Consider the following 10,318-nt stretch of genomic DNA (forward strand, 5'->3'; position numbering starts at 1 on the left):
AGAAATAACATTTTTTTGGTGTCATAGAAGCATTACATGTTTTTTAATATATAATTATATATAAGTATATAGGTAGTTGGAAAAACTTGTCTTTAAAGTAAGTCTGTTCCTTCCTTATTTACAGGGAGGAAAATCCACCAGTAAAAGAAAAAGTCAATGATGAAGTGCACTTTTATTTTGAACTATATTTCACATTTGGCATTTAAATAACGTGAAATAAAATACAGACAAGATATGAGGAGGTGGGTGATAGTTAAATGGATTTTGACTTTGAAGGAGGGATGTGAAAATTTAAAAAAAAAATGGACATTATTGTAGTGTGGGTAAATGAATGACTTAGAAATGGGTAAAGAGTTGCCAAACTATTACAGAATCATCAACATGACAAATTGACTTACCTGGCAGTTTTAATAATAGTTTTAGCTGTAGATCTCAATTATTTTCGAGAAAGGTAACTACAGTTATTATTCCCTGAAGGAATATCCAGACTGTGTCCTGCTTTGGCAGAGGCTGTTTCCATCCCGTTTCCATGTGGAGCTCTGATTTTACACTGAGTTCTGGGCAATCCCTGGCAGGCAGGGCCCTTCCCTGTGAGCACACACAGCCACAGCTGCAGGAGCTGGCAGGGACTGGAAGTGGGGCAGCGCTCAGGTAAGCAGCACACAGGGAGGAGCTGCCTGCAGGGCACGTGGCTGGGAGTGCAGAGCACACGCTGCTCCGTGGTCATTGCTGCTCCCAAAATAATGTTTATAAAGAGTCTGACAGGGTTTCAAATCAGATGAATGGGACTGACTCGATGCAAACTGGAAAATCTTTGTCTGCTGCTGCACGTGGAAATGGTAATGCAGGTTTGTAGATCACTGGGAGACTTGAGTGTTCTGTGAAAGGCATTATTAAAGTTCAGATTGAAAAATTTCTTCAGAAATAAGGAACAACTTTGTAAGAGTAACAAAAGCAAGGAAATCAGTATTCCTTGTGCTTCCTTGGGATGAGCATGTGCCAAAGGAAAGGTGGGAGAGAAGCTTTCCATGCTGGATAATGAGGCTGCTCCGTACAGGAGAGCAGCCATCAGCCTGGTCAGCTGTGGTTCCTCTTGAAACAGCAGCTGCTCCAGGCAGCAACCATCAAACTCTCAAAGGCTGTATTTAATAAAGCTGTGAAAGTAGAAAGTCCATAACTGATAAGAATCTAGATAGTGGAATGATAGACGTGCTGTGCAGTGAAAGATGCAGGAACAACCATGATGGAAGTGGAGGAGTAGGATTTCCTCCAGAAACGCCATTTCCTTCTTAAACAGCCGTTTGCACACAGTCCATACGAAGTCTAAAGAAGGAAAAGGGCCAGCTGCTTGTCTTTAATCCATAACGGAAGCCCATGGCAGTAGCTTGGCTGCTGTCTCTTCCCTGTTGTTTCCTCATCAAGCAGGAGCGAGGGAGGCAGCTGGAGGCAGCTGCCACTCCCTGAGGAGTAACAGGGAGCTGGGAAGCTGTTGACTGGGATTTAGGAAGGAGATGCCAGAAATTGTTTTGGAAGAACCTGTTAGGTGGCTCTGATTTGCATCAATAAAGGGAGCAGCACACCGGTGTGTAGGAATGAGCAGCCTCCATCAGTGGATTGAAGCTTTGGATGCTGCCTGCTGTCACTCAGGGCTTTATCTGTGCTTTTCTGCCGCGCTATGGAGCCTCTGTTTGGGGTTGTGCTGGGTTTGATTCTGGCAGTCGCTTCACCGGCCGATGACAGCTGTACCTGTGCCACCAACAAGTGGGCAGTGTGTGCCCAGGACGGCCCTGGGAACTGCACCTGCAGGCTGGCAGGTTCAGATCACCCCGTGGACTGCTCAACCCTGACTCCTAAATGCCTCCTGATGAGGGCAGAAATGACCCCCCTGAGGGAGAAGCGCCTCTGGAGACCTCCGCAAGGGGTGTTGGACAGCAATGGCATTTACAAGCCCGACTGCGAGGACAGCGGGGCTTTCAAAGCCAGGCAGTGCAACCAGTCCAGCACCTGCTGGTGCGTGAACAGCGCGGGCGTGCGGAGAACGGAGAGGGCAGGCAGCAGCCTGAGCTGCAGCCAGCTGGTGCGGACACGGTGGATCTACATCGAGCTGACACACGGGAGGAGCTCCAAAGCCCTCCGTGTTCCTGACGTGACAAAGGCCCTGACGTGGCTGTTTGAGAGCAGGTACAAGCTGCCCCCCAGGTACATCGCAGCCATCAAGTACGACCCGCCGCTGATCCAAATCCGCCTGCACCAGGACAAGAAGCCCAGGTGGGATGTAGACATAGCTGATGTGGCCTACTACTTTGAAAAGGATGTGAACAACGACTCCGTGTTTCGTTCCAGCAGTCAATTGAGTGTCTCGGTCAATGGGGACGCTCTGGCCATCGAAAAGCTCTGGATTTACTACGTGGATGAGAAGCCCCCCGAGTTCTGCATGAGGCAGCTGGCAGCTGGCATCAGTGCCGTGGTCACCGTGGTGCTCCTGACCGCTGGCATCGGCCTCGCTGCGCTGCTCGTCCTCAGGTGGCTGCGCACAAGGACATACAGAAAATTTGAGTGTAAAGAAATGAGGGAAATTAAAGCCCCAAGCTCAGAACTGCCCTGAGCTGAAAGAAGAAAGGTAATTACAGGAAGAAATGGGGGAAAAAAGGCACAAAATACAAAGAACAGACTCGGTGTATGTGATGGATTTGGAGGTTTTTCCTTCCTACAGGAATTTGTTCAGTGACTGTTCTAAATTATTCTTGTTTAGTAAGAATAAATTTTGGGGGTATAAATAAATTTGGGAGTCAGTTACCTAAATATTTTAAATGACTCCCACTTTGGAGGGTAAGAAAACTGTTACAGCTGTCTGTTTAACATAACACAGAATGCTTTCACTCCTGCTGCAGGCCTGGCTCAGATTGCTTAAATACTTAAATACTCTGTGGGGTTCTTGGTGTATCTACTTACTGAAATTAAAACACTTGCCTGAGCATATCTGGGCTATATTGCTGCTTTTCTCTTGGTAGACTTTTTTAAAATGCAGTTTGTTTTTAGTTCATGGGGTATTTTAAAAAAAAAAAGTTTCTGGAACTTTTTTTATCAACAAATAATTTCATAAATATTACTAAATAACCAAATACAGTAATGGTAAGATACTCTGCAATATCAGAGGCTTTTATAGAGTGATTTGTTAGGAAACATTCCAGGTGTTAGGTTGCTTCCAGATGCGGAGATCCCAAAATCCCGGGTTTGCATTCAGGCATCACAGTGAGCTTGTGCTCTTTAATAAGAGTCTGACACCCCTTGTCAGCAGAGATGCCTTGATCCACATGCAAGTGTAAGTGAACCTTGGTGTTCTGCCCACATTCCAGTTCTGGTAATAGCTTTCTGTCTACCTCAATTCCCCGGGCAATTTTAATGAGAGGAGATATTTTTCAATGTTGTACAGCTTCACAGAAACACTACACAATGCTCCGGGACAGGCTGAAAAAGAGCTTTATTCCAGCTGAGCTGCAGGAGGAATTTAAGAGCAGAGTGTAATTACTGAACTTGGAATTCGGCCAACACACAACTGGACTGCTCTGCTACCTCCTCATCTGCTGCATTCCTGGTTTGGAGAGTCACACCCACCGTGAAGGACGTTTTAAAGAAAGTAATGCTGGTTGGTGAATGTTGGGATATTGTCAGTTCCAGTCTCTGTGCTGCATGTGGATGTCGAAGTGCATCACTCTCATCTGGCTCCTTCAGCACCTGCTCACCTGGGCACTGCCACAGGGCCAGCAGCTCTTTTCTTCTCTGAATTAGTCTCAGTGTTGCTCGTTTGTAATTCCAACAACAGTCAGGAATGTGCTACTTCCATGGCAAATAATTAAATATACAGCTCTAGTTCTACTGAGTGAAAAGGATATCAGGGAAAAAAGGGAAGAGGCTTTGATTCTGTTTCTGCCTTTGTTTATAGACGCTGTTGGGTAATAACATTTGGTTCAATGTACACCATTTCCATTTGACCTCACACTTGTTCGCTTACCTGCTGGAAAATTCTGGGTACATTGTTTGGGGCAGATGCATCATGTTTTCCCAAAATGAGATTTTTATGCAAGTGCAGCAGCAGCATGAATACATTCACAGTTTTGGAGCAGGGTCTATAATTCATTGTGTGCCTTACAGCAGCACATCAAAGCTGGTTGTTTCTCAGTCAGGAATACTCACTTCAGAGAAGATGAAGTGAGAATTTGAGATCTAGGCTGGATCTTTCCATGTCATAGGAAAACTCAGAACTTAGCCTGACTCCACACAATTTTGCAAGTAGCCATTTATTAAACAGACTGAATTAAAAATTTAGAGTGAGCAGCCCTCAGCTGAAGAAATATAGGATGAGAATGAAAATCACCCAAGTAACATTGCTTAACCAATTTCTTACCTCACGTAGAGCAGATCAAAGCCAGGTGTTTGAGAGGCCGGTGCTGTCCTTCGATCAGGGATCGTGAGATGTACAGTCTTTTCTGCAGATCTACAGTGGCTTTCACCAGTCTTTTAAAATCCTTGCATTTTTCTCTTTTCCATCATAGGAAAAAATATTATTTTCAAGGTGAATTGTGAGATTTTATATTCTAGTATAAACGTCTAGACATAATATTCAGTAGAAGAGGCAAAGTGACTAATTCTTGAAAAAAATCTTAACAGGTAACAGTGTCAGCATCTTTCATTGGTTCCTGCTTTTCTTTTTAGTAGCTGAGATTAAGAAGAGATGCTGTTGTGGTGCCATTCAAATGTTTATTATTCATTAAAGGACTGCCCCATGACAGCCATGAGTTGTGGTTGGTTATTTCTTTGCTAGTCCTTCAGCACCAGTGGACTGCACCGTGCTCAGGGCCTGGGAGTGTACTGGGTTCGTTAATAGGAGGGATAAGGGATCTGCAGTTAATCAATAGAATGAGATTAATTGAAGTGCAAGGCTCAGAGAACCCTGGACTAGACCATTCTACTTGAATAAATCTGTGTAGAGCTACTGTAGGATGTGGACTTGAGTAAACCAAACAGACCCATTGCTCCTGCTGAGCACTCATTTCTCTCCTGCCACCTCTCACACCAATCTTTTTTGCACGTGGCAGATCATGTATTTTACTGTAACAGCCCATCATGTTCTGCCTGTTTGACTTCCTTACCACTCCTGATGTTCTCACTGAAAAAGAGACAAGGAGCCCGTTTTCAGCTTTAAATTTTGCAAAATGAAAATGCTTTTTATTATTGAGATTTTGAGGCTGTTAAAGCTAATTTTCTAGCTATCCTTTTCCTGATTACATCATCCTGTTATAATGGAATGTTTGTTCATTTTATTTAAGTAATTAGGCCCTGTGCTCTCTGCAGTGGGTTCTGGGTCCTGTGGGTGATAGCAGAGAGTGCCTTTGTGCTGTTGCCTGCTTGGGTTATAAAGAGGGGTGTGCTTGTTATAACAATGCCAGAGCTGGCTGCTGCCTAAATTATGTTCTGCAGTTCCAACTGGCTGCCTTGGAAAGCTCAAATTAAACACATGCAGAGTAAAAAAATCCCCTCTCTGCACTCCAGCTGCACAAAGTGAGCTCTGGCCTTTGCTTTCAACACAAACTTTTGTACCACTCACGATCTGAGGACAGTGCCAGAAGCAATGGCAGCACTACAGCAAGGAAATGAAAGATAAGGATTAAAACCCTCTTCTGCTCTGTTCTCTCTGCTCCCCCTGGTAAAATCCATGTCTGCCTCTATCTCCAAGTGTGTACCCTGGAATTCTTTGACACAGAATGTTAGTTTGTAGGTGCTGGTGTGTGCACACACCTGTGTGTCCAACACCTACATTAAACACACATCACCCCTAGTCAGAGCAGGGAAGCCCTCAAGAAAACTTGGTGGCAGCAGATCCTCCTCTGCACTCATCACTCTGCAGCCTCCAGCTCTTATCAGTGGCACAAAAACTGCTGCTGTTGTGGAACAGCAAAGAATTCTCTTTTTGTCCCATCTTCCCCCACTTAAGAATAATCTCTTAGGGACGTTTAGACTGGGATTATGCCAGATAAGGTTACTGATGAGAATCTCACAACTGCTGTGTAAACACACCGAGGTGTCTCTTGTTGGGATGGTGAAACACCTGCACCTCTGGGATGTTACTGACAACTGGAGACAAGACCCCTCCAGTAGTTCTTAAATTGGGGAATCACCCTGGAAAAAGCCAAACCAATTTCTACTGCTTGAATATCGAAATCACTTTTTCAGTGAACAGTTAAAGAAGTAACAGATTGGCCCTTCCTCCACTTCTTAATTGGGCCAGTTAATGCCATTAAACAGATCTTCTTCCTCGTGCAGGTATAATTATCCTTTCCAAAGCATTTCCACTGATTTGCCTCAGGGTTTTAAATACTGCAATTACATCTCTTTTTTTTTTTTTTTTTTTTTTTTTTTTTTTTTTTTTTTTTTTTTGTCAATGCTGAAATTAATCCTTAGTCATTACCATTGCTATCAAAGCAGGGAAAATGAGCTTCCAGAACTTTTGCTATTATTTTTCAGCAGTTCTAACCAAATCTCTTGTACCAGGCTTTACCTAGTTAAAATTTCATCCACGCCAGGCAGCCTGACAAGATCCACCTCTCATTTGCACGATGATCCCTGGTCCCTGAGGGTAACACTCCTACAGCCCCACTCCAGCACCAATCAAGCGCCTCAGAAACAATTAGGGAGACTTTGCATTATCTAAATGAAAGATTGAATTATGAAAATGTGCACTGCTAATTTTCCGCTGAGGTTTTTACGTGGGCCCGGCAGTACTGGTGGTATATGCACCCAACCTTTTTCAGGTGGTTCTTTTGAGACAAATTTATCTTTTGAGATAAATGCCTGTCCTTGTAAAGCTTGAAGTGAGAAACCTCAGGTCTTTTGCTACTCTGGTTACAGCCAGAAAAGCTGCTTGGAACAATTAGAAGGCAAGGAAAGAGCACTCCTTATTTACAGCCTCTTCACACGTGTTTGGGAATTAAATTTGGCATTGAATTTCACGACAACTTTTAGAGGAACAATTTTACAGCAAACTTCTATTTAGTTCAGTAACTTCATTTTCTGGATTTTAAATGTACTTTTTTAAAGACATCACCAACAGAGATAATATGCAGCAATAGTTAATTCCTATTAAATTCTTACAGAGCATCCTCTAACTGGTGTCTCAGTGGGAAGGGGAGGGCAAAGGACAGTTAGTACATAACACAACACACTCAGTAGATCAAGGCAGGATATTCTATTGCACAACACTTGGAAAAATCTTAATATTAACAAAAAGCATTGTCTGACCTTTTAAATGAACATGAACTCTTGGTATTTCAACTGGCCAAACTGGAATTAAATCCAATTTCTGACTTGCAGAAGGTGATGGAGTGCATTTTTTTGGCCAAGATTTTAGCCCAGCATTCATGAGCAGAAGTGAATTACACTGAAACTTGAATTACAATACTATCAATTAATAATAAGCTTTTCCTTGGATTTATATAAAACCCAAATATTTTAATATTTTATGGTGAGTTTTTTATTTGAAGCTGAAGACTGGATATTTTAACTGACAACTTTTTAATTGTGATGATCAAAATTGGTAGCAGAGAGACTTTGGTACCAAATACAGAAGTATCTGTATACTAAGCACAGAAAACACTTTTTATATTCAGAGTTAAACTACTTTTTATTACTTTTATTGGATTTGGCATTTGCTTGTGTAATTTCATATAAAATCTCATTCAGTTCAGAACAACTACTTATATAAAGAGATACAAAAATACTAATAGACACACCCAGACAGGAAAATTGTCCCTATTAAGGTCTTAATTATTTAATTGTACTTAGGAAATCACTTATGACCTCTAAATAGGTCTTCTGCACTCTTAAAATTTTTAGATTTGCTTTCTGGTCTTCTTCTGAAAAGAGAATTACAGTTCTTTTTTGTAGAAGAGGTGAGGCTTGCAAGCAAAAACTCAGCTACAAAACTGTCTTAATCTACCTCTCTTTACCATAGAATATTCTATTTTATTTCCTCAAGGAAAAAAAATCGTATGCGCACATCTTCATTGAAATTCAAGAGAAGCAATAATATAAATTACAAGTTAGAATGTTTTTTCCACTACACATCTATTTAGAGGAAAAAAAACCAAAACTACAACTTTCCAATTGCTCAACTGTTTACCAGATTTTCATCTACAGATATATTTAGTGCTGGTATTTGTTAGATCATATAATTACCTGCGCTGTATTTGCTGCTTGTCTGCTCTGAAATTTTAATTGCAAGTGATGATGCTTGGGGAAACTTCGGAAGTGCAGAATGTAGAACACAACTTATATCCTTGCACACTCAAAACATCCACTGATTTTAAGAAGAATTTAGCCAAGTTAGGAATGCAGGAATAGCTCCTATGGTCTCTGTGCAGACACGAGTTAAATAATGCATTGGAGAAATAAATAATTGCAAAAAGAAACATGCAAAGAAAAGCTCCTAAACTTTTCAGCCAACTCAATAAAAAGTGGAGACACTGAGGTGGAAAAATGACAGAAGAAACGGTAGAAAGCCTTAACGGCTTAGGAATGGAGAATTTTAGAGAGAGAAAACAATAAAAGTAAGAAAATACAAAGTCTAGTCAGGACACTGAGAGCTTTCATGAGCTCTTCATGTCCTGACAGCGGGGAGACACACAAGCCTTGGGTTAGACAAAGTGCTTTTCTGCTGCTACAGCTCAGCTGGTTTTGTGACTGGAGCAGGCAGTCACTAAAATTAATGCTGTGTTACTGACTGACAGATTTTACTCTTCGTGCTTCTTATGATAATGGAGCCTGGGCAGGTCTTAAAGGAATTGTGTCAGAGGAAATTATAAGATTATCACTAAATAAAGTTCCCTTTGGCCTGGACTGCAACAACTAGTCACTACATATTTCCCTTATCAATGAAAGTCAATGATTAAAAACTGTCACAGGAGGGCTCTGGTAATAAAAAAAGGGTGGAATAAGGGGTACTCAACAAACACTGAACAATACTGAGCTGTGCTCATACACAGAGGATGTGACTCTGGAAGGCAAAGATTTGTGTTCCTTTACCTTCCACAACAACAGGGCTTCTGTTTACATTCAAGGCACCAGGACTATGTGCGCCTGGGCTGCCCTGTCATTAGCACACATCCCAGCCTCACCCTCCCTCAGCAAATAACCTATTTTCCACATCACATCACATCGCTCAGGATGTACTTGTCAGCCAGATGGGTAGGACAAGAGCTACACATTAAGTTAGCAGCTTGCCACTGTCTTGGGAAAAAACATCACTTCTGCTCCTCCCATGGCAGCAGATCTGACTGCTCCCTGCCCTTTGGTGGCAGGAACCACTTCCCATTTCAGGTCCCCAAAAACAGAATTACAGAATCAATCAGGTTGGAAAAGACCTCTGTGATCATTGAATCCAACCTGTGACAGATTCCTACCTTGTCAACCAGGCCAGAGCACCGAGTGCCACATCCAGTCATTCTTTGATCCCCTCCTTGGGCAGCCCATTCTAATGTTTAGTCACCTTTTCTGTGAGAAATTGGTCTTCAGGTCCAGCCTGAACTTCGTCTGGCACAACCTGAGGTTGTTTTGTGTTGTCCTGACTCTTGTTACTTGGGAGGAAGCCTGACCTACACCTGGCTCCAGAGTACTTTGAGGGAGCTGCAAAAGTGAGAAGGTCCCGACTCAGGGACCACTCTCAGCCATGAGGTTGTTGCCCACAAAATGGGATTGTTACCCGGCGTGCAACAAGGCAATAATTACACACTTGAGGTACTTTTTATTTCAGAGCTGTACTCCAGTTCTCGAGAGTCCACAAATCAAGCAGAACCACCAGACTTTTTCTGCCACTATTTATACGCAGGAATTCAGAGTTAGTAACTTTCCAACTTTCCAATCCCTTCTATTATGATTCATTACTAATTTACATGCAAGTTACAAAGTCCCAGCTGACTTCTACACATGCTCAGGAATAAAGGTCTTCACCTGGGCAGGGTCTTTTTAACTTGTAAGTATGATTTTTATTATTATAATGATCATAGTTCGGCTATAGGGTACACAAACTTTGCCGAGTAAATAATGTGTACACAGATATACATCAGGTATCTTCATTTGCTGCATCCCTAAACCTTCTTGGTTCCCGGATGTCCTTGACTAGGGGAAGCTGGCTGCTGCCTGTTCCACTCATTTAGGCTTGAAAGCACACAAAGATCTTACATCAGAGAACACCCTGATTTAAAACAATCCTGACGTACTCCACATTCTCGACCAGATGACACGGCAACACCGCTGGCAAAGCCGG

General features: G+C 42.4%; 1 protein-coding gene across 1 annotated transcript; it reads left to right on the plus strand.

The window, feature by feature from the left end:
• The first annotated feature begins 101 nt into the window (after positions 1–101).
• TACSTD2 (tumor associated calcium signal transducer 2) lies at positions 102–3,746 on the plus strand. The gene is made up of 2 exons (XM_063406794.1): positions 102–2,620; positions 3,434–3,746. Exon 1 carries the CDS (start codon positions 1,676–1,678, stop codon positions 2,603–2,605), a length of 930 nt encoding a protein of 309 aa, XP_063262864.1. The 5' UTR covers positions 102–1,675; the 3' UTR covers positions 2,606–2,620; positions 3,434–3,746.
• Positions 3,747–10,318: the final 6,572 nt, after the last annotated feature.

Source organism: Prinia subflava, chromosome 10 (assembly GCF_021018805.1).
Source record: "Prinia subflava isolate CZ2003 ecotype Zambia chromosome 10, Cam_Psub_1.2, whole genome shotgun sequence".
Lineage (NCBI taxonomy): Eukaryota > Metazoa > Chordata > Aves > Passeriformes > Cisticolidae > Prinia > Prinia subflava.

What these genes read in the sequence shown, in the direction of transcription:
- TACSTD2 (XM_063406794.1), top strand. Translation starts at nt 1,676, where the DNA reads ATGGAGCCTCTGTTTGGGGTTGTGCTGGGTTTGATTCTGGCAGTCGCT.